General features: G+C 39.7%; 1 protein-coding gene across 3 annotated transcripts in view; it reads right to left on the reverse strand.

Annotated features, from left to right (window-relative positions):
- thsd7aa (thrombospondin, type I, domain containing 7Aa) overlaps positions 1-25,145 on the reverse strand; it is a 194,980-nt gene that overhangs the window by 120,067 nt on the left and 49,768 nt on the right. For all 3 annotated transcript variants that reach the window (XR_006375187.1, XR_006375188.1, XM_044171549.1), the window contains exon 2: positions 3,089-4,265. Coding sequence is in view for 1 of the 3 variants with exons in the window: in XM_044171549.1 (XP_044027484.1) it covers positions 3,089-4,265 (1,177 nt within the window). In the remaining 2 variants the exon portion in view is untranslated. The remainder of the gene's footprint in view (positions 1-3,088; positions 4,266-25,145) is intronic.

A 25,145-nucleotide genomic window follows, 5' to 3' on the forward strand; every position in this document is an offset into this window, starting at 1 on the left:
TGTACATTTTTGTTTTGATAATGGATTTAAGTTGTAGGTATTCCCAACGTCCCAACTTTGCTTCTGTATCATGTCTTCGAACTCTATGAACTGATTGTAGTGGAAAAGATGGTGAAGGTGTGTGCTACCTTTTTGTGCCCATGTGTAATAGTAAAGAGGGGTGCTGTGGAGTGCATTTACACAATGTTTGACTAGAATTAAAAATCTTAATGACTCTGGTGACCAGGCTGTCAGAGTTGTGGAGATTGCATTATTTTTAAAGCAGGGATGTTGTTTGATGGTTGTGTTGAGGAAAGGTAAATCTGAGAGTGAGCTATTATATTATATTATATTATATATAGCAAGGTACTGTATTTGATTTGCCAGGTAGTAGAAGAAGAAGTTTGGAGCGTCTAGTCTGCCTTAGGATGTGCTTATTTGTAGAGTGGATAGTTTAAGAGTCCAAGAGTCAAAGTTTTATGAGTCTAAACTGTGAATTTCAATGCCTATATTCATAATGTGAAAATATTCGTATTTTCAACAGCTGTGTTTTGTAGAGAGTGATAGACCATTTAACATAATCACACACTACTTCTCTTCCCTTTTAGTCTACACTGTTTATCCTCTACTCTCCTGAACTTATGGGGGTCTTTCAATTAAGTGCAGATTAGCTGCGTTGATGGAAAAGCCCAGTTTGAATTAACATCAACTTTGACTTAAGGCTCAAGCCATTCAACGAACACAATTCAGCCGTGTCTAGTCAACGTTAACTCAAGCCAGGCTTGACTAATCTTGCACTGAGCGCACACACAGAGTACATAAGCAGCCCAGGACAGTCGATTGTCGAAAAGAGGATATATGTCGCAAAAAGAAGGGAAGACGAGAGCGGTGTTCCTCTCAGTGGCGGAAAAATCCTGCTGATGGAACTATACAAGGAAAGGAGTCATCACCAAAAAGGACAATACTGCAGCAATTAACAAGAGATGGCTTGGCAAAAAATTGCCGACAGACTGAATGTGTAAGTTTTACAAGGCTACTTATTGTTTTATTTGTTAATAAATGAACATTCAGATCTCTAGCCTACAGTAAGACTGTCTACATTATCAGCAGGCTAATTAGTATCATATGTTTAAAATTAATGGTGTAGGCTAACTTAGGAGAACTGACAACTACAATGCCTTTACTGTTAATGAGCTTAATTCTGTGAGGTTTGTGAAGCCTCTCTGACCTATACTCTGTTACATCTCAGGATCAGGAGCCATCTCAATAGTCAGAAAAGAATGTGGCAAATGGTGAAACTTAAGTACAAAAACATTTTCCAGAGGGGTATGTAGCCAATAATGAATAGAATATATTTTGTCTTTTATGCGTATGTATGTCTATGCATATAGTATGTACGTAGCGACGTATGTAGCCTACTATGTGTATATATATGTATTTATGCTTGTATATGCATGTTTCATTATTTACCTCTTGTAACTGTTCTTCCGTGAAGAAAACGGTAAATCTGAATCTTCCTTCTACAGGTAAAGGATAGTTATTTGGAATACAACAATCTCTTTCAGTATCCAAAATGTGTACAACAACACACGTCTGTTGCTCGTTCAGTGGGTTAAGACTTCACCTAGGGAGTTTAAAGTTCTCACGTGATTTGTCCCCTGTAGCAACAGAGTTGCAGTGGAAAGATGGCGAACTCTTTATAAGGATGATGATGTCATGACTGGAGAGCTGGAATTTACTGCGGAATCCAGGGTTTGGATTCAACTAGAATTTGCACACAGTTGTGATTTAACAGACCTGAGGGGGTTTGGCACTATTTCTCCTAGTCCATGCTTTTTGCTATGCATACAGGCCATCTGTCTTTGTTCTCCACACGTGGTGGTGAGGCCCAGCATTGCATTTGCAAATGTTATCATAGGAAGCTCAATGCACACAAAAACTTCATGGGGACCAATACTTTGCAGACCAACTATCTCAGTGACATCATATTAAAAACACTGGAATTTAATGTTGTAAATTGTACACTGTCAGCCTTCTGACCAATGTTTGCAATGACATATGTGATAAAAAAATATCAGCACTAATGCTACATCCTCGGGATGTAGTCTGACCCTCGCTTAACCCTATCCCAACACCAAACCCTAACCTAGGCCTATTCAATTGGCTGTCTGCGGGCCACATCTGGCCCAGAAGCAACCTCCGGCACAGCATACATAAATCTGATATATGACAAAATAAGTAAACTACATATATAGTTTATGAAAGTAGCTAATGTGTTAGCCATCACACTTCCTTCTCATCTCTGTTGAGAGTTCCACATGCGCAGTACCGATCAGGCAGGATGTTTACAGATGTAGCGACACTGCCAATTATATCTTTCACAAATCAACATTTTCTCATGTGAGTTCCGACCATGCTTTGTAGCTTTTCAAAACATCTGGCTATTGACAGTCACAAGTAGGGAAGTGCTCTACTGAAAATATGTCTGCCAACCCTGAAACATAAATTTGACAATGAAAACCGTCAGTTTAACCCTGCCTGGACTGGCAAGTTTTTGTTTATGTAACCGCCATCTCCAAACTCCTGCTATTTTTTATTACATTCAATTGCATTTGTTTAAAATTTGTCATTACCAAAAACTAAAAAGAAAAGGTTTTAAATAGGCTGCTGAAAATGTCTGGACCATCTACATTTCCTGGTTTTAAAATCTGACTCAACTGAAATTGTAATTGAATAGCCCTGCCCTAACCCTTTGAAATCACAGGCCACTCACTGACGACATTAAATCCATCCGTTACCCAATCCGTCCAATCCGTTACCCAATCCGAATCCTAATTCTAAAATAAACCTGAAAGTGCTAAAATAGTTTAACCTTGATATATGCGTAACCATTATTCTAGACTTTATGCTGAAACCAAATTATTATCCAGACTAGCCTTTTAAGAAAGTTAAGACAAGACAAAATGTTCTCACAAAAGTAGTGTATACCCTCAAAACCACACAGTCACACAAAGGCATTAGACAGAAACACATCATTGTAGATGAAACCGTGGACATACATCGAAGCTGTGAGGTGACACTTGAGGAAACTTATTTGAGTCATTCTTACCTGAGATCTTCAACATTCCCACTCTTATGCACACAGGTCACTTCTCTAGTCTGGTAGCCGATCTGAAGGTCCCAGAACTTTCCTCCTGGGCGATTCTGACGGTTCCTGTTCCTCTTCTTCTTGATGAGTTCTCTGGTCTCTGGATCCTTCACCTTACCCCTCTCTCTTAACCTCTCCCGGACTTTCTCTCTCATTTTCTCTTTGTTTTTAGTCTTTTTCTGTCGTTTGGGCCTGTCTGCCTGCCGAGATGGCCTGTCTGGTTTCCTGTTTGCCCTGCCCAATTTTCTGTTGGGTCTGGATGGTTTGTCACCATCTCTGGACAATTTATCACCCTTTTTGGACCCTTTGCCTCCTTCTTTGTGCTGTTTATCACCCTCTCTGGTCTGTTTGTCCCCGCGTTTTGACTGTTTGTCACCCTCACTAGACAGCTTGAGATCCTCTGCGGATTGTTTGTCACCCCCTTTGGAATGTTCTTCACCCTCTCTAGACTGTCTGTCACCCTCTTTGGAAAGTTTATCACTTTCCTTGGATGGTTTGTCAGCTTGTCTAGCCTGCCTTAACATCAGGACAGAGCAGGGCCCCCAGGGTCCCACCCTGAGGCTGTAGAGACTCTGCTCTCCCTCACAGGGCCATGGCTGGCATGTCTGAAACTCAGTCAGGTTTGGGCAGGCTGCCCCTCCAAACAGTGGCGGAGCCAGAACGAAACGGATCCGGTTCTGCAAGCCCATTCCACAGGTTTTAGTACATGGAGTCCACGGGCTGAACTCAGACACCACACAGTCCCGTGGACAGGGGATAAGACAGGCCTGCTCTAGGCGTGGTTTAGGCTCAAAGTATTCGCAGATTGCATCCTCTGTGGGCTCTCCATTCGCTTTCTGGACGCAGCCCACGTCACGGGTCTGGATGCCCTCCTCTCCCCGGGTACACACAGCGGGTCGCTGCACCCCAGCACTGCGCATCGACACTGGGACACACTGGTTCCAGGCACCCAGCTGCCAGTCGTACAGATCTTTGTGCCAATCGCACACTCTGAAGCAGCTCTGCTGGTTGTCTGGCCGTTCTGTCTGGTCACAGTTGGTGTGCAGGGTGGTCCAGCCTTCAGAGTGGGCACACCATACTGCCCTGCTCTGGCTGCCACCAGGCCCGCACTCACTGCCCATACAACGACCCCATGGACCTGTAAAGTAGGACAACAGATAGTTCAGGGAAAGGTCAAAGTAAACAAAAAAGAAGAGATTTATGGTTTCTGTTTAGAGAAGTAATAGAGTAATGCTCATCCACTTTTCTTGAGGGATTCCATTCCAGTGTATTACGACCTTGGTCTTACCTTTGTATCAGTAATAATAACACTTTACTCAATGAATTAATAGCCAAGATCTGAGAACATAGCAACATCACAAAAAAGAATTTTAAAACAAAACATACAAACAAAAATGGGCAGTCAAGCAATCAGACAATAGAGAAAGCACAGATCTACGGAAGAGAGAAGATGTCAAGTTAGTAACATGCAGTAATGGGATAAAAATGCATACAGATGGAGAGGGAGAGAAGGAGAGAGGAAAGAGGTGCATCATGGGAAGTCTTCCGGCAGTCTAGGCCTATAGCAGCATAATTAAGGTATAGTTCAGGGCTCACCCAAGCCAGCCCTAACTATAAGCTTTATCAAAGAGGAAAGTCTTAAGCCTACTCTGAAATGTGGAGATGGTGTCTGCCTCCTGAACCCAAACTGGGATCTGATTCCACAGGAGAGGAGCTTGATAACTGAAGGCTCTGGCTCCCATTCTATTTTTGGAGACTCTAGGAACCACAAGTAACCTGCATTCTGGGAGCGCAGTGTTCTAGTCGGGTAATGTGGTATTATGAGATCTTTAAGATATGATGGTGCCTGACCTTTAAGAGCTTTGTAGGTGAGGAGAAGGATTTTAAATTCTATTCTGGATTTTACAGGGAGCCAATGCAGAGAAGCTAGTATTGGAGAAATATTTCCTAGTTCTTGTCAGTATCACAGTATTCAGTAGTACAGCATTCTGGATCAACTGGAGACACTTAAGGGACTTATTTGGGCAGCCTGATAATAAGGAACTGCAATAGTCCAACCTAGAAGTAACAAATGCATGCACTCATTTTTCGGTATCATTTTGAGACAGGATGCGCCTGATTTTTGCAATGTTGCGTAGGTGAAAGAAGGCAGTCCTTGAAGTTTGTTTCATGTGGGAGTTAAATTGATAAATCCTGATCAAAGATAACACTGAGGTTCCTTACGGTGTTGCTGGGGGCAAGGGCAATGCCATCTAGAGTAACTGTATCTTTAGATAATGTGTCTCGAAGGTGTTTGGGGCCAAGTACAATAACTTCAGTTTTGTCTGAGTTTAATATCAGCAAATTGCAGGTCATCCAGGTCTTTATGTCCTTAAGGCATGCTTGAAGTTTAGCTAACTGGTTAGTTTCAGCTGGCTTGATCGATAGATATAATTGGGTATCATCAGCATAACAATGAAAGTTTATGGATTGTTTCCTAATAATATTGCCTAGAGGAAGCATATATAAGGTGAAAAGAACCGGTCCAAGCACAGAACCTTGTGGAACTCCGTCACTAACTTTGCCGTGCAAAGAGGACTCACCGCCAACACACAAACTGAGATCGATCTGATAGGTAGGATTTAAACCAGCTTAGTGTGGTTCCTGTAATGCCAATTACATGTTCCAGTCTCTGTAATAGGATTTGATGGTCAATGGTGTTGAACACAGCACTAAGATCTAACAAGACAAGTACAGAGACAAGTCCATTGTCTGATGCAATTAAAGGTCATTTGTAATTTTCACCAGTGCTGTCTGTGCTATGATGCACTCTAAATCCTGACTGAAAATCCTCAAATAAACTGTTGTTCTTTAGAAAGTCACACAACTGATTTGCGACTGCTTTCTCAAGGATCTTAGAGAGAAAGGGAAGGTTAGATATAGGTCTATAGTTGGCTAAAAACTCTAGATCAAGAGTGGGCTTTTTAAGAATCGGTTTAATTACAGCTACTTTAAAGGATTGTGGTACAATGTTAATAAAGACAGATTGATCATATCCAGTAATGAAGTGCTAACTAAGGGTAAAACGTCTTTAAGCAGCCTAGTTGGAATGGGGTCTAAGAGACAGGTTGATTGCTTAGATGAATTGATCGTCAAAGTTAGTTGAAGAAATATACGATTCCTTTAGGCAATATTATTAGGAAACACTCCATACACTTTCATTGTTATGCGGATGATACCCAATTATATTTATCGATGAAGCCAGATGAAACCAATCAGTTAGCTAAACTACAAACATGCCTTAAGGACATAAAAACCTGGATGACCTGCAATTTTCTGATGATAAACTCTGACAAAAGTGAAGTTATTGTACTTGGCCCCAAACACCACCGAAACCAGTGTTGCCAACTTGGCGACTTTGTCACTAGTTTTAGTGACTTTTCAGACCCTCTTAGTGACTTTATTTCTAAAAAGTGAACTTATTCAGACCATCAGGGAAAAGGTGAAAAATATATTTAAAAATATTATATTGTAATTCACCATGCATGCTGTGACTCTTGTGCCAACAGTGTCTCTCTTCCTCTCCTCTTCCTCTCGTCTTGAGCTGTGCGCAGGCAGTGTGTGGCGTGTGCGGCAGCTTCACTCTTTCTCTCCAGATCTCTGGATTTGGATGTTATAGCTTGTACATATGTAAATAGTTCGTTTGTGCTTCTCTCTTAAGATGTTACTACTGGTTGTAAATATATAAATAGTTTGTTTGATCTTGTAAATATTTAAATTGTTTGTGTGATCTTCTCCCTCCTCCCTACCTTTGTAGACTTTTTTCTTTTACTTATTTACTTCAAATACACAATGTCCCCATAGTGAGTTTGTGATTATTTGGCCAAAGATTTTTATCTATGTTTTATTTGTCTTAATAAGGTGATCTCTCCCTCACTGCACTAAGTTTATGCATATGAATGCGTGATGATATCATCAACATGCAAATAAGTATATGACATCACCTGGTGACTTTTAGCGACTTTTGGAGCTAGTGCTAGCTATTTTCTGTCATAGTTTGGGTTTTGTCCTGTTTCCTGTTTTATTTTGTAGTGTTCTCCTCTCCTCGTGTGTCTTGTGATTTTACTTCCTGTCTTTGTTTGCTTTCCCTCCAGTTTGGATTGTTGGCCCCGCCTTGAGTGGTTGCACCTGTGTCTCGTTGTCTCCCCTACCTAAGTGTATTTAGTCTGGGGTTTTTCCTTTGTTCAGTGTCAGTTCGTCTTTGTCAGTTGTGTGTCAAGTGTTCTAGCTTTTTGCCAGTGGTTCCTTGGGCCTTTACTGTGTACCTTGGACTTTTGGATTATCTGCCTACTTTTTACCTGTTTGCTATCTGCCTTCCTGCATGTTACCTGTTTGCTGCTTGTCTACCTGTCTGCCTGCCAACCTGTGTACCTGTCTGCCTGTCTACCGGTCTGCCTTCCTGTATCTGCCAGTAAGCTCTTAAAGAAACCATTCAAGTCATTGTTCTGCTTCCTCTGTCTGCGTTTGGGTCCAACCCCTCATTTCCTCTGAATTCCTTGCTTGGCAAGACGACACTTTCATTGGAAAAGAGTTGGCAACACTGTCCGAAACACATTATCTAAAGATATAGAAATAGTATTGCCCTCGCCTCCATCACCACCGTAAGGATCTGAGTTGTCTTTAATCAGGATATGTCCTTGCAGCAGACACACATGTGCTCTGAGGGCCTGTGGGATTCAGTATTTCACTTACATTTTGCTATTACCACTCATGATAAATGAAATATTGTGTAGATGCATGCATGCTTCACGTTCCCTGTTTCATTAGCCATTCAACACATCATAATAGGCTAATTCCCAACATTAAGTAACCTTAGGCATGTTTAATTGATTAATAAGTTAAGACAAGCACTCAGTTTAAAATATTCTTTGAAATATGTCATTAGAGTTGAAAGCAAGGACGTACACTAATGAAACTATATTCCAAACAGTTCTTAAGAGTTTCTACTGTTCTTTATCAAAATCAGCATCTTGAAATAAACCTTGCATTCTTCCTATAACATTAACTAAACATACCATTGGTTAATACATTTGATTCTGCATAGAAAAGTCATTTCTCTACTCTCAAGTGTTAAGGTTTACAAGTCTTGATGAGGTCCAAATCAGGGTTATGTTGGAAAGTGGGGTTTTCAGTTTACCAAGGTGGTGAGGGCAGTAAACTAAAACTGGCTCAGCTTCACTCTCAACTGGCACTCAACATTCCTTTGAGTCTTGCACCATAGTGTGAATTATCCCCTATAGTATTTCAGATTAGTTTAGCTCCAAACAGACCTGCTGTAAATTGTGGAACTGTCATTCAACCTTCCATTACTGCCCTCAAGTCCTGCAAAGGTTATGGGACAGGAAGTTACTAAAAGCTTATGAGTTCTCTGGACAGGCTTGTTTATGAGGCAGAGGCCAACTTTCAGAAAATTCTAATTCAATAAAGATACAAAATTTAATCCTAATCGGCGTTGATCATGCTACACCCTTAATGGTCAACCATCACATCTTAAAGAGCTCATAGTACCCTATTACCTCACTAGAACACTGCGTTCCCAGAATGCAGGGTTACTTGTGGTTCCACCCCTCCTTCCCCAAATTTGGGTTTGGGAGGCAGACACTATCTCCACATTTAAGAGTAGTGCTACATTGTGCTACTGTATGTTCTGTACATATCTTTCCTACTGCTCCCTCTCTTTTTCTCTCCCAACCCAATTGGTTGAGGCAGATGGCCACCCACCCACCCATTGCTTGAAGTTTTTGCCTGTTAAAAGATAGTTTTTCCTTGCCACTGTTGCCAAGTGCTTGCTCATGGTGGGAATTGTTGGGTCTCTGTAAATAATATTACAAAGAGTACGGTCTAAAACTGCTTTATAGGACAAGTGCCCTGAGATGACTTCTGTTTTGTCAGTTTTGATTTTGCGCTATATAAATAAAATTGAACTGAACTTAATCACTCGATTTTCAGTACTGTGATTGCACTTCCACTGGATTTATGAAAATGTGATTATAGGTCTAAGTAAACATCGACTTTCAGCACAAAACCCCTGTTAGGAGGGCAGCAGCTGTAGAGCCAGAGCAGCTGAAGACTCAGTCAATACAGCAGCAACATAAAAATTTGCTGATGTGAGGAATGGCACAGCCTTGCATGCCTTGTCTGGTGTTACCATGCTGGGAAACTTTTGTAGGTCCAGATTCGGCAAAGCATCACTCACACACTAATGAGGTTTCTACCAGCTAGATCAGAGATTATGAGAAAAGTTAACATACATTTCAGTGGGATTTTAAGTTAGGTACTATTAGTTCAATAGTAAAATATATAAATGTGAATTAAAAAATTTTCATGAAAGTTAAAAAGCAAATGCCTTTGCCTTTTTCCACACTTATTTGATCGTTAATAATTTTGTCTTTTCTTTATTTTTTTCTTGTAACCCTAAATGAGGCCATGCTATTTTCAATCTGGTGACAGTTTTTTACACTTGTGCCTGTTAACACCCAGTATCTGCTATAGGTCTTTTTTGGGATAACAGAATAGATATATTGTGATATCAGGATAAGCTTTGCTTTCCTATGATCATAAAATAACTTTTATATTACAAGAAAGCATAGACAAAATAATTATTCTGTGACTGAGAAAACAAAACTGTCATATCAAGAACAAATAAGAATTATTCCACACTCACCCAAAAAAAGAAACCCATGTTCCTGTAGGGAACATGATATCTGTACCAAATTTCATGACAATTCATCAAATAGTTGTCGAGATATTACACTCTGAACCAAAAATGTCAATCTGCTAGTGGCGTTAGAAAAAAAGTCACAGGATCCTTAAAGTCTTCCTCTGGGAACCATGAATGTCCGTACAAAATTTTGTGGCAATCCATGAAGTAGATGTTTCACTGGATAAGTGAAATCTTTGATGTGCTGGCGGTGCTAGATAACAATTTGGGGATGACAAAAGTCATTAGTATTCATCCTTCTGGAACCTTAAATATCTGCACCAAATTCCATGTCAATCCATCCAGTAGTTGTCAAAGTATCTCAATCAAAACCAAAAATGGCGCTAGAGGAAAAGTCAGGGGATCACCAAAGTCAGTAGGTTTCATTCTCTGGTGATCTTGAATGTCTGTAAAAGCTGTCATCCATTGAATGAATCCATTGAAAGTGGTGGATCGACCAAACCAACAGACTGCTGCAAGACTGGCAGTCCAATTTCATCAAAACTACAATTGCAATGCAAATTTGTGTCAAATGGAGTGATTTGCCAGACTGTTTGCATAAAACTCCCACTGGCCAATAAAATAAATTGGAGCTGTAACTGTAATACAGTAATTTACTAGTATGAGTATATATACGAGCATAAAGTCAGAGGCTGTATTAAACAGTGCTTTATGGCTTCACTCAATAAAGTTGAGCTACAGCAATGAAAATGCCAACAGAAGAACCAGCAGGCTGAATTAGCTTACAGCTGCAGGCAGAGGGTCTGGATCAAGACAAATCAATAGAGGTAGTAAGAAACTGCTCCAGACACATGAAACAGCTGCAGTCACAGATCTGGTATCTCACTGGCTGCCATTATCCTCTTTGGCTGGAAATGAGGAAGAATAGGATTTCTGAGGTACACTGCTCATTTAATGTAACATTTAATGTAGCATATAATGTGTCAGTGATGAGATGGAGAGGTCAGTGATAAAAAACAAATGTAAATTGATTTTGTAATTGTGTAATTGAGAATATAGATAAAAGTAGCAATCTTGGCTGGGATTTTCATCCATATCCAACTCTCTAAAGAGAAGCAGAATATTTATAGCCATAAAGTATTAGCTCCCTGGCAGGCAGTATTGTCTCAGCTCCTAGCAGGTGTTCACCATAATTTATGAACATGCCACTGAGTGACACCAGGCCGATGGTGAGGTTAGAAACTACTGCAAAGAAGGGTGGATATACTCACGCTGGCCGGCAATGCCTGCCACCCACTGAGAAGAGCCAGGGGGCATGGAGGGTACTGTGCCAACAAGGCTGAAACTAGAGAAGGGATGTCATACGTCTAATCAGACCCCTCCTCCGTCCTTATACTACAAACACACATCAGTAACTACTATGCCACTATTATACTGACTAGAGATAACAAAATGATGATGACCTAGGTTTCTGTTAACTGCAAATAAAGGAGTAGATCGTTTTTGGTCTTTGTTTTGCCTGGCCTGGCTCTCTGCCCTGTCTCCAGCCTCTGCCCACTTTCCCAGGACATGGAATCTCCTCTAACTCCCCAGACCTGCCATCCTTGAGCCATCCACTAGATGCTCTCAGACTTTCTTGCCAGTCCCAGGCACCTGACCTTCCTCTCTCAGCTGTTCCCCATTTCCCCCATTAGTCTACAGTATATTACCAGCCCATTTACACTCACTTATTGCTAGATTGTCAAAGTTGCTCATGCCTTGCTCTCAAGCCTTTGTAACATGTAACCTTGAATCTCTACCTGCATGCCTGTCTTTGCCTTTTCCCTGTGCCTGTGTTTGGACTTGCTACCCTCACCAGTAAGCCTATGTACCTTAATCTTTGTCAATAAATTATTGAACCTTCCCTCTCTGCCTCAACTGCCGCCGTTTGGCTCCTCCTTCCTCTGCTGCCCGACTTGACCCCCGTGACAATCATGGAGGTCAACTGTTGTCATTAATGCCGCATTCCTGTCAAATCGTCAGCGTTGTCCAAGTTACTTGAAAAATGTATAGTAAGTCATTAAATATTACCCATTGAAAAAGTAATTGATTACTTTACTAATTACTCAACAGCAAAAGTAATTATTACTTACATTATTACAGGGTTTATGACCTATACGGCAGCCAGGGGGCGATCGAGATGTTTTGGCTTCACTTTTGGGGAGCTGTCATGTCGTCCATCTTTATATACAGTCTATGGTCAGAACAACCAGCAAGGCGATTTTGTTAATTTATTCTTCTGTTCCAACGGCACTGCTTAATAGTGGTAAGCCACTGTCAAACCAGTACCGCCCCCTGATGCATTATGCAAATGTTATGCCAATGAGTTTGTTTTTCGACAAGTACTGCCATAAATGGATATTTTTTTTCTCACCATGACACCATGACATCTTCAGACTTCAGTCTGAAATGACAATATGTGTATGTATTGATTACACCATATAGCCTAGTTTTATTGTAAATTACAACATTGGTATGAATCTACAGAGGCAGGTTCCTATATGTACCTGGAGGGGCACTGTAGACACAGAAAAAAATATAATATTCCTTCTTTCTTATATCAGTTTCAAATTAAAAGCCCTACTTTGAATTAAAAGATGGTATCATCCTACCCCCTCCCCTTCCAGCACAACTTCTCTCAGGTCAATGAGAGGGAAAGTCATCAACAGCAATGGACAGAAGGTGGATGAACAGTCTGATTTGACCAGTGAGAAGAAAAAAGAAGTAGTTCGATGAAAGAGGTTTGCCTCCGCTTGGCCCATGATTGGCTTTGTAACCAGTGGTTCTCTGGTCCCATGATCCCCAATTCCATGGCTCTATTGTGAGCATCAGTCAGTAGACTTTCTCTCGTCCCCACATCAGCACCATTAAAGTACTAGTGGCCTCTGCTGAGACCACTGGTACAGTACACACTGGCCTCAGTCACACTCCCAGCTGCCCACTTTTCTGTTGCTGGTTCCCAGATTAAACAACTGACTCTTCGCCAAACCCCATACCTCTTAGTTACTGTTGCTATCGTACACCTCTCAAGCTTTCAGTTCTAGCAAGGCACGTATGCAGTTTACAATGAAAAAAATAGCAGGTTTACCAAGCAAAATTTTGAATTTTTTAAAACACTGGGTCCTTGATTTTAGACAGGGGGCAGACAAAAATTTCTAGCCGCCGACCATCGATTGGCTGTCATTAGCAGATTTTATCAGCTGCAGCTAGCTAGCTAATTAACGTCAGCTACTAGCTTCATAAGTTTGCTGTCTCTGGCTGACTGGTTTTAAAACTACAACCCTGTAAAGGGGCCAAGAAAATGCACTTCATGGCTACATAGGCTACGTGATATGCTTAAAGACTAGGGCTAAAGCTGTCCACCAAAAACATCACCAGTTAACTGAATAGAAAGGAGCAGCACGATTCTTGTGAGATTTGTGCTTTACTGTTTATATTTTCAAATACAACATTAAACGTTTGTGAGAAAAGCCTTTGAGGATGAGGACTAACAAATCTTAGTCCTTAATGCTATCACAAGTATGGCTGGAGTTGGTTTAACATTCCCCAAGTCAATAAAGAGCAGGACGGAGCTGCTAATGTTACTCTAAACTCTAATATAGTAGCATCCTGGGCTGACACTTTGGGGAACAGTGGATGTGTCATTCCTGAATGGGGCTTTTTCTAACGTAACCTGTAACCCCACAAACTAACATAGTTGCTAATGATATGCACTGCTTGTCCTTGGCGGTATCGCTAGCTTACTACCTACAGTAGTAAGCTAGTTATCCAGGCATGCTAACGTTTGCAGGTTACGTTAAAGCAGACAAACAGATTGGTTAATAAATTATCACTTAATAAATATAAATAATATATAAATAATATCTAAATATAATATTATCACTTTTTAAATCTACGCACGCTGGGCATACTGTATATACTGTGATATCCACCTACCTCATGTATATAAAGCAACCTGTTACATCATATTTATTTCAGCACCATTGCACTAATTGTCTTACTCTTTGCAAATGTTACTTTTGTTGTTTTTTGTACTATATATATAGATATATATATATATCTATATATATATATATATATATATCTATATCTATATCTATATATATATCTATATCTATATATATATCTATATATAGATATATATATAGATATATATCTATATATATATATAGATATATATAGATATATATATAGATATATATCTATATAGATATATAGATATCTATATAGATATATAGATATATATATCTATATATAGATATATATCTATATAGATATATAGATATAGATATATATATATAGATATATATAGATATATATCTTGCACATAGTAGCTTAATGTTTGTTTACCTTGTTGATCTTGCTGTCCTTAATTTTAGCTGTATTTACAGTATGTCTATTTCTGTGTATGCACATTGAGAGCAACGAAAAACCAGAGTGAAATTCCCTGTATGTGTACACATACCTGGCCAATAAAGCTGATTCTGATTCTGATTAGTCTGTTCTTAGATTTTTTTGTCTGTTTTTGGTTTCAGAAAGGCTTAAAAAAAGACATGACAACCTCCAACCTCTTTAAATACTAGGTATCTCACTTACTAGAGCCCTATGCACACCACTTTGGCATGTGAAGAAATACTTCAGCTACACATATCACACATATCACCAGGCCATTAACCTGCAACTATGCATATCTAATCCGAGGCAGTCAGTTCATCTAAATTTGAATAAAGTTATGGCCGGGGCCTTCAGAAAGGCTTCAGCTTACCCTGTACAGTTTAGTGTCACACAAAAGTCAAATACCCCCCTGACTTTCACACAAAATTTAATTTTCTTCTTTTTAAGTTTTAATTTTATTTGAGTTACTTACTACCAGATGGAGCGAAAAAGGCTGATCTTTCAAGAAAGTAAATTATGTCTTTACAACTGCAACACACTTCTTTAATATCCACAATTCAGAGATAAGTCTACTTAAAACCCGTCAGGCCACAGGGGAGGACAAAAAAGATTTTTTTCCTGTTGTTTTTCAACAGGCTTATCACCTCTGTAGCTTGCCTACACAAGACAATTTTATATCTGTGTGAAATGATTTCACCCCCCCCCCAATAATGGGATTGCTCTTTTTAGCAATGCCCCAGACCTCCCACCTGGTCCCCTCCCACTTTTCCCATGGTGCCAAACAGAAGATTGGCATTGGCATTTATAGTGATAATGGAAACCAGTGCAAGATGTGCATCTCACCAGTGGCTTTTGGAAAGAAAGGCGAGAGAAAAGAAGGTAGCAGCAGGCAGCCAATCTATATTCATATGTTGAACACATCTACGATAAAGAGACGGGTCAGGGATTTACCATTAACTACTGGATGCCCTCATGCAGAGCCAATATTTCCATAACACAGTGAAATAAAGAATTCTTATTCCAGCTGGAAATCCAATAACAGGCCTACCGCAAAGTTAAACAGCCAACAAATGATTGAATCCTTTCTTTAATGTTTAATATGTTCTGGTACCAAAGACTGTTGCTTTCATTTACATTCAGTGCTCCTACAATAGTCCTTGACGCACTGACCTGCTTTTGGATCACGCATGTAAATAGCATCATTGAGTTACAGTCAAGCAAACTGCATGTGTGCGTGTTTTCCTGAAATGTAAAACCTTTAATATCTTACTGAAATAAAAAATAAGCATTAAAGTTCCTTCTTGACCATGAAAATAGTAGTTTCATAAAACAATCCCAAATCAAGGTGCACTTACTATCTTTTTCTTGGCTTTCAACCATACCACATGGTCTTCATCTGCGGATAGAGCGTGCTCATTTGTCATAGAGATACATTTAACATAAGAATTTCTATAAAAAAAATGTATGAAATCATCAGTTTCTGAGCTCACGTCAACAAATCTGTATTTTTAACTGAGCAAACTCCATTCGCCGATGAAAACCATATCTTTCAAGTGAAAGCAAGCTAAATACAAAATTAAATTGAAATACAAAATGTTTTTTCCCCCACATATTTATGATGTGCTCCAATTATCCACCTATGCTATGATAAATGACAAATCAATTCCCCCTGTTTCCTTGCTTTAATTTTCACCATCATACTTTTTTGAAGAATCCCCACCTCCACATCTTTGCTATGCCAACACAAAGTACTGATTAGAGGAAGTTCAGACTGATTAATCCCTGGTTTGCATCTCCTGATAATCTAAGACTTTGAGCCATAGCACACCAGGTCTGAACCAAAATTCTGATGCAAAATGTGAAAATTTTGTCTGCAAGTCAAACACACCAACTTCTCTGACCACTGGTGCAGTATATAGTCACACTATGCATTTAACTATCATCTTGGTTTTGTGCAATTCAAATAACTATCTATGTACACATACTACCTACAGTAGTAAGCTAGCGATACCGCCAAGGACAAGCAGAGCATTTCATTAACTAACTATGTTATTTTGTGGAGTTACAGGTTATGTTAGAAAAAGCCCCATAGTTAGATATGCATAGTTGCAGGCCTGCAGAAGAATATCTGGTAATGTGCTGTCTGGAGCAAACCCACAATAGCCATGAGTGACAAATAAGCTATAGGGGAAAATATATACTGCATGCCTTGGAAATGCAGCTGAAAAATAGGCCTATGCATCTGATGGACAGCTGATATGTAAAGAAGATTAGTGTAATTATCCTACCATACGTATTGGATATAATTGTCCTTTTTTGATTATGGCACAGTTTCTGAAGTTTCTGTGTACTATTATATACTATTTTATATAAATTATATACTTGCCATTATATAGGCTAAAGATGCAAAAAGTCAAATTTCAATGAAAGTCAACAGTAACCAGTGTTGCAGAAGCAACTCTGAAACTATAGCTAGTGAAGCTACAAGCTACTTTTCAGTGGAAGTAGGTAAGCTACAGAAACACTGCACTTTGTTGGAAGTAGCAGGCTAACAACAAGCTACTCAAAACAAGTAACACAATGAAATGGCTGACAATGAAACAATTTCACATCTACTGTTTGTAATATAATGTACAAATGCACTTGTTATTTTGTGGTGTGATTTGTTACTTCAAGAGATAAAAATATAGCTATGTAGCATTCGGTCACTCTGCTACTTAGTGAAAAACACGCTCCCCAAAAACTCCCCAACACTAACAGTGAGCAAGGCATATTTGCCAAATTAGCACAAGTATGCTGTTTGTTTGCTGTATACTATGTTACCATGCTAATTTGGGGCGTTATACCATCTCTAGGCCCCATATTCTGCAGTGGATACCTAATACAGATTTTACCAACCTAATGGCCCTAAATCATCTCAGCCAGCCGACTCAGTGGAAAGCAATCTGCTACTGATCACTGCATACTTGCAAGCTAACTCACTTATCATCTCTCTCCAGCCTCCCTGTCTCTGTTATTCTTCACCCTTCTTTCTGCCACTCTCATGCAGTCAGTATGACTTTGTCTGTGCAGCTGTTCCATTCTTGCACTCTCATTTTGTTGATTTCATCATCATCGTTTCTTTGTTTTATGCTCATCATTCCACCATGCACAATGTCTTAGAAACTGCTGATCAGATTTTGATGAAACAAGGAGAGATGATGCATGTCAGTGTTTGTCAGGGTTACTCTGACTAGCCAGGTACTACATTATTTAGTTGTCCATTGATTGATTGATCACCACCAATTTGCACAGAACGTGGAGGAATGATGGATCTCACCGGGTTAGGAAGACACCTTTCTCTTGTCTCTGGCTGTACACTTGTATGCTAGCATAGTATAGTATATAAAGCCAAAGTGTAACTATAACGTTGAGTTCAAATTAAAGAAGAAAACTACTCAAAATCACATTAAGATTGTAATCTATGCAAATTACTACCAGTTCCAGTTTAGGAACCGTATGTTGTGTGGTTCACTTCATATGTCTTGATAAATATGGTTACATAAAAAATAAAATAAAATTAATGTAATAGCCTATTTTATTTTATTTTTTTTAGCTGTCTTTAAACCTGCAATAACTGATTGTTTGGCTACTCGGGGTCAGAGGAAACTAGTTGTGAACACCACATTGTCATATCATCAACTTTCAAATTGATATGGTGAGCTTCTTAACAAACAGTTGCTCATTTGCACATTCAGCAGTTAAGGAACATTAGCATTCATTTTAAGTCACGTTACAAAGACGCACTACTTGTGCTGCCAAGCTAGTGAAACATAAGCTGTATGTTTTTTAATGCTAGCAAACAAATTATTGTTTCCTGTGCTAAGATCACAAAGGTACAACTTCTAGTTGACTCTAGCTAGTGCTGTCATAGATACTCATTTATCTTCAATGAGATTCTGTTGTGTCTCAGAAGCTACTGGAAAAGTGCCTAGCCTGGAAGTGGCATGTGACGTACAGAGGCTCGCGGCTGAAGTCCTTCCGCTACTTCCAGGCATGAGAACTTTGGCTAAATGCAGCATAGTGTGAGTATAAAAGAGTGATCTCTACCAGATCATGATGGTAATGCACAATGTTGCTGTTCATCAATCAGGAGTATTCTGCTGTTTCAGTCTGTCACAGAGGACTGCAGAAACTGCTAAACTTAAAAAAATATCTGAAAGCGAGAGGGATTTTAGTGCCGAGAACCCTGTTTCAACTTTATCCACATAGACAGTGTCTCACTTGTCATATATCGTCATATTTCACAGCAGCTCACGTGTCTGCTCCGATCTTCACCACCCTCCCTGTTTGTTTCAGGGCAAACTGCTTTCGGGTTAGCTGTATTTCAACTCTGGCTGAGTGCCTCTGGTCTTTGATCTGCAGACAGCGTGATCAAAAGAAGAGCTGGTGTGGACAGTGCTCTGTGTTTGTCCCGGGGTCACCAAAGACCCCCTGCCGGTTTAATGGAAGGTATAGCATGAAAACAGATCTCTATCTACATGATTGCACAGTATCAGCCTTCCAAACACAATATGACTGGATTTGGTCGATTTTTAAGACCTGACAGGGTGAGGGCTTTATGAAGCATTACAGTAGTTCCACAAAAGCAGTGAACACTAATCCAAAGACAATCCGTGGTGTTTAAACAATGTTCAGTTTGTAACCTAAGAGCATGGTGAGAATAATAACAATTTGCTGGGTTAATTAGATAAAGGTATGTAGAAGCACAAGAGGCTCAAACAAACCAGCGTTCATGCATCTTTCATAAGGCTTGTCAGAATAGCAAACCCATGCCTTTCAGGAAGGGACATTACACGGCTCATTTGGGGTGTCGTGCTGCTACATGGAAAACAGCTTCGCTACAGCAGTACAGAGCACACTGAGCTGCTTGTTAAATGCAATGTTTGGCTCTGGATATTGCAACACAGACCTGATGCAAAACATGAACAGATGGTACTGACTTGTATTCTGTTTTGGATTTTTTTTTGCCTAGGTCAGAATTTCAAGGACATTTTTTTGACCAGCAGCCAATGCTTTTTCTTCAAAAATGTATTCAATCCATGTGGATTGAATACATTTTGGACTGCAGCTGCTGATAGAAGGGATGTTGTTCATTCATGCACAAACAATTCAAGCAGGTATTCAGTCTTTACTTCAATTTTCTGTCAGGATGGAAAAACCTCCACATCATTTCACAGTTGTTGGTTGACGTTTTTAGTACATGGCCTGCATTTTCCCCAAAATATAATGCAACACTTCTCATACAAAAGTAAATTTACACCAAGATCTTAACATAGAAAAATGTTTGTATGGCCAACAACCATTTTTTTAAAGTATATGCTTAAAAAATTACAACTCACGAGCCACTAGCATTGTAGCTCAAGGGACGGCAATGTTGGTCAGTCAGTCACAGTCCACCACTTCAGACTGACTGATTAACTATTGGATGAACTGCCATAAAATATGGTACAGACATTCATGGTCCCCAGAGGATGAATCCTACTGACTTTGATCCCCTGACCTTTCAATTAGTGCCACCATAAGGTTGACAATTTTGGCTCAGCGTGAACTGTCTTCACAACAATTAGATGCCATTAAATGTGCCACATATATTAGGCTCCCTTGTGGATGTATTGACTTTGGCAAGCCACTGCCTTTTCATCTAGCGCCATCATCAGGTCAAACATTTTCATTTTGAGTATGTTAGCCAGGCAACCACTAACATTACCATGTTTACATGTATTTCGCCACGACCGCCATGGATCAAAAACAAACTTTGAATGTGAAATTTGATCCATCTTTTGTTTTTTTTTAGCTCAATATAAAAATGTAATTAATCTTTGCTATATCCCTGCTTCTACTGATATAAAATATGATTTACTGTTAATGTCTGACTGCAAACCGATAGACAACCAACTCGGGCAAGAGTGCATACAGTCACTTTCATCCCTCAGCCAACGCCTACTTCATCAACTTAGCTTGCACCTCTTGTAAGCTAGCATGTTACATAAAAGGCCTCATATTAAATGGGCAACTGAATCAACTAGCACGACTTTGGAACATTATAACTGCTAGATCGTCAACAGTACAATGACTACTCTGTTCTTTACTCGACAGGGTCAAAAGTAGGTTTTTCAGCTGTGAGTCAGAGGATTCTTAGCATAATTGTTCCAGTCACTTTTGTACACTGTAGTGGCATGTCTTTCTCAACACCCGGTGTGCAAACAGATCTGTACAAACGCATAACTCTTAAATTCTTCCTCTGAAAATGTTAAAGCTCTTCCAATCTCCTTCCATCTATTTTGAATGAATGTAGAAGTCATTGGAGCTAAGTAATCCTACCCTTGCTACTTTCCTTGCCAAAATTATAATCTTTCTTAGGTTTACTCTGACCTTTAAAAATGTCATTGGTAAAAAAAAAGAATATAGAATAAAGAAGAGAGAAGGAGAGAATGAAGTTCAGCTGTGGGAGTACGTTTCCAAACACTTTAAGCAGGAAGCAGGTATATGGAAACATGCAAAGGAGCGTTATATCCCCTTGAAATGTGCTGAGAATTAACTCCACAACACAAAAGCACCCATGTAAAGACGATTTCAAGTCAAGTCTAGCATTTATGCAATCGAAAGAGGAAGAAAAGCTGTTTTGGCATAGACTCAGGAGTAATTAGCTCAAACTCCGGCTGCTAATACCTGCCAGATGCAGCACAGGTCCCCACACAGATGAACGAAAGATTTCTGTGAGGTTTCTGTAAAACCAGCTACAGAAATACTGCTGTAGTGTCACTAACAAAGCTCAGACTCACTGCCTAATGAATATACTTCACTAAAAATATAGCATTGATTCCACACTGGGCAATTAAGTCATTTTTAATGAATGGATTAGAATGAAAAGGTAAAATGAATTGAATTGAAATTAATTTGGACACTTACAGAAATTGTGTTCTCTTATTTGTATAAAATGCAACATAAATGGTGTTGTACAAGTTATTATTCCTTTTGCAACCATCTAATCTTCATTATTGATATTTTGTCCATCATGCAGACATATACAGTACACAAATCACTCCTACATCTGATGAGAAAAAAACTCTCAGTGGGCTTCCAATATTCAAACTGGAAAATCTTTTTTCTGGAAATATTCTGCTTCTGAATATATTTAAGGTGAGAAACAGGCCGTCCTGGCCATTGTCTTACTGCTTACTTACCTGTCTTGACCCCATAATGTAAGAAGAAACCAGGTCACAGCCAAAACATTTCAGATTGTTACACATAAAAATATGATTTGTGTGACCAAAAACCTATGTCTGCCTTTTAAGGTATATGCTTTCGAAATGACAAGACCGTGTTTACATGTATTTCACCACGACTGCCATGGATCAAAAACAGGCTTTGAATGTGAAATTTTACCAACTAGGGCAAGAGTATATAAAAATGTAATTAATCTTTGCTATATCCCTGCTTCTACTGATATAAAATATGATTTACTGTTAATGTCTGACTGCAAACCGATAGACAACCAACTCGGGCAAGAGTGCATACAGTCACTTTCATCCCTCAGCCAACGCTTACTTCATCAACTTAGCTTGCACCTCTTGTAAGCTAGCATGTTACATAAATGTAACATGTTACATCCATGCAGCTAGTGTGGCGAAAAAGATAGGGATTCGGGGATGATTTGGCCCAGCGATTTGTTCCAGGTAAACACAAAGTACATATGCAAGTAACAAGTGCTTTATCTCAAAAGAACAGAAATGTGCACAAATGTTGTGCCAGCATTTGTGTGTGTGTGTGTGTGTGTGAATCAGTGGTGGATCTTGTTATGTGAGGAACTCACTGGTTGTTAGAAACATCCTCCATGCTGTCATGTGGAAACATTTGAAAACCATCTCTGGAAAGAGCCTCCAGGACCATGACAGAACAGAGACACAGTGATGACATGATACATGTTTGTATCATACAGATGTCTCGTTGCAGCAGTAACATCAGTGGTAATATCTTAATCTGTCTGAGAGCTCTGAATGGGGCAAACCACCAGACTAAAGAAAAGAAACTAAATACATAAAAAGGCGTGTGATGTTGTATGGCTGCAGCCATTCAGTAATGTTACGTGTGTTACAAGTGTTACACACAATGTATAAAAGTGAATAGTCTGAAAAGGTTTTCACACTGTGTTTCTTTTCAGCAGGCCGAATAGAAGAAATCCTGAAAAAGTGAGTTTTTCTTGCTTGAGAGTTGAATATATTTCAACTTTGCACCCTGAAAAAATGTGAAGAATGCTTGGCAGATAAACACAAAGTATGTGATTTGCAAAAGCAGATACAATTGTCATAACATTCTAAAAATGTGTGTGTGTGTGTGTGAACTGACTCTTTAAGACAAAGCTACTTATAAATGATCTTTTATGACAATCTCAGACTTGGAGGTTTCAGTTAATCGTACCAGTGCCATTGCCGTAGGGCAGCATGTTTGCCAGTTCACTGTGACTCATCAGTATGTTACCCATACAGTGACCAAAAAACAAAACACATCAGAGGAGGGGCGCACACATACACAGACACAGAAGTCTATTTTATGCTACTGCACTACTCAAGTAGAAAACAGATGCTAGCTATCTGACTAAATATGCCAGAGTGACAGGGGATAGAAAAGAGCTCATTTATCTGTTATTAAATGTTTTCAAAAGGTTAATTACACACTGCCACCCACAGCAGTCCCAGCCCCGCAAGAAAACACACATATACCACTGTTATGATTACTAATTGATATTCATGCAGCAAGCAATGTTAACGACTGGTTTATTTTGCAGACTGGGTTTTTTGGTGTGGTCTGCAGAGGGAAGGCCATTTCTATGCCATGTTAACCATGCAGTTGCTGCTGCTACATTAGCATTCATGAAACACAAACAAGCTGGAAACAGGCACCAAATACCTGCCCTGCTCTCTACCATTAAATGTTTCAATCAATATTGATCTACAGTAGATTGGCTCTGCTGCCACTCAATATTTTGCAATGCACAGAAAATTTTGTTTCCTGCCAAAATTCTGTTCCTTACTCAGAGTAAGATACCTCAACAGCTACTGTTAAGATTTCCTGAATTTTTCTGTGGATTGTATGATCCGCAGAAGATGATTCATAATGCTTTTGCTGACTCCCCTGACCTTTCTGATTTTCACTTGTATGCAATAAATCTAGTGGGCAGATTGCCATGATATTTACTGAGAACATTCATGCTCCCCAAAGGATGAACCCCTTCCTCTGGCACCACCACCAGGGCAACCATTGTATAATTTAACCTGAAATCTTACAATGAAACTGGGTGTAACATCCCATGTACCTCTATGCACATTTTGATTCTAATATATGTGGAGATGGCATGGATTGATGCATTTGTAGAAATGAAGCATATCTGTGTCATGAGATGGATGAGTGACAAATGTCTTAAATGCTCTGGGAAAGCTTACAAAAACACTGCGGTGTAGACTGCCCTTTACTTCCACTACTGGTAAGAATCTAAGCATAGCTAAAGTGTCAGTATGTTGATTATTCCATCCAAGAGTTTTGCATCATGAGTTGTAATATATGCCTTTTAGACCCCATTTCCAACTGGTATTGTGTGATCTGTATCTCGGTATGTTATGTGGATGATGACATCTGGAGCCTTTGCATTTACACCTGGTATTTAAAGGCCTTGTACACCCACACAGGTGTTTCCTGTTATCCTGTCTGACTAACACCCCGGCTCAGGTTGAAGTTGGGCAGAGCTCGGAAGGAATTACATGAGGTCACTGAACTCCGTGAACCAATAAGAATGATAAAGGTGTAACTTCTCCGCAGCAAACTAATAGAGGGTTCAGGGAGATATCAATCAAGTACACTCTGTTCACACCGCAGAAGTCTTCAGAAGTGATGAAAACACATGTGTAGGAAGGGTGTGTTGGGTCTTCAATAAACGCTCTCATTAGCTGGACTTTGCCCACTTTGTGAATGGTTCTTAATATGCAAATTACATAACTGGGGCTGGTGGACGTGACAGCAACCATGGTCTCATGTTAAGAGAAATAATCCAGAATACTTTGGATGGGCCGCTACAATGCACAAGGAGAGGGACACAATCACTGGCTCTTTCATTGGCAGCTTGGCTACTAGCTGACTAGTATCACGGCCATTACACTGTAACTGACACTTCTCACTATTACTCCACTGATGCCATGCCAACACCGTTTGCTGCAACAGTTCCGTCAGCCGCCCCAACTTCCATGTTATTTGTCAAGCTTTTGGTATTGTTGCCTTAACAAAGATTTCAAGTTCATGTATATGTTTATTAAGGGGAGATTATAAATTATTATGAAGCTATAAATGGTCAGTTCCTTGGTTACAAGAAAATGCTGCTGATCATACCTCCACAAGATGAAATGAAAGTCGTTCAGGTTAGATCGAGCCATACAGCAGCAAACATGGCTTCAGAGTTACAAATACATGTAATAACATCCCATTACAGGCTCCAACTATCAGTCTAACCCTTCTCTGCAGGCCTGCTTGCCATTAACACACCAACTGACCATGCCTGCTGTGACAGCTTGAGCTCCACTGAAAACAATCACTCCCTGTTTTTTTCCCCTTATGATAGCAACTGCCAACCCACCCCCCATCCAACCACTTCTTCCCCCACACCTCCACCCTAAAAAGCGGTAGCCCCCAGATGTTAAAAATGTCTCATTTGTTCTTTGTTTTGGCGATCGTCGACTGTGTGACTGAGGCGGGTAGGGACTGTTAGTCCTTATCACAATGTTAACAGAAAACACAGGCGCTGTAACTGAGAGATATGCTGTGAATAAAAAGCACCCATTAGGTTTGGAAATGTAT

The sequence above is a fragment of the Siniperca chuatsi genome, linkage group LG17, assembly GCF_020085105.1.
Source record: "Siniperca chuatsi isolate FFG_IHB_CAS linkage group LG17, ASM2008510v1, whole genome shotgun sequence".
NCBI lineage: Eukaryota > Metazoa > Chordata > Actinopteri > Centrarchiformes > Sinipercidae > Siniperca > Siniperca chuatsi.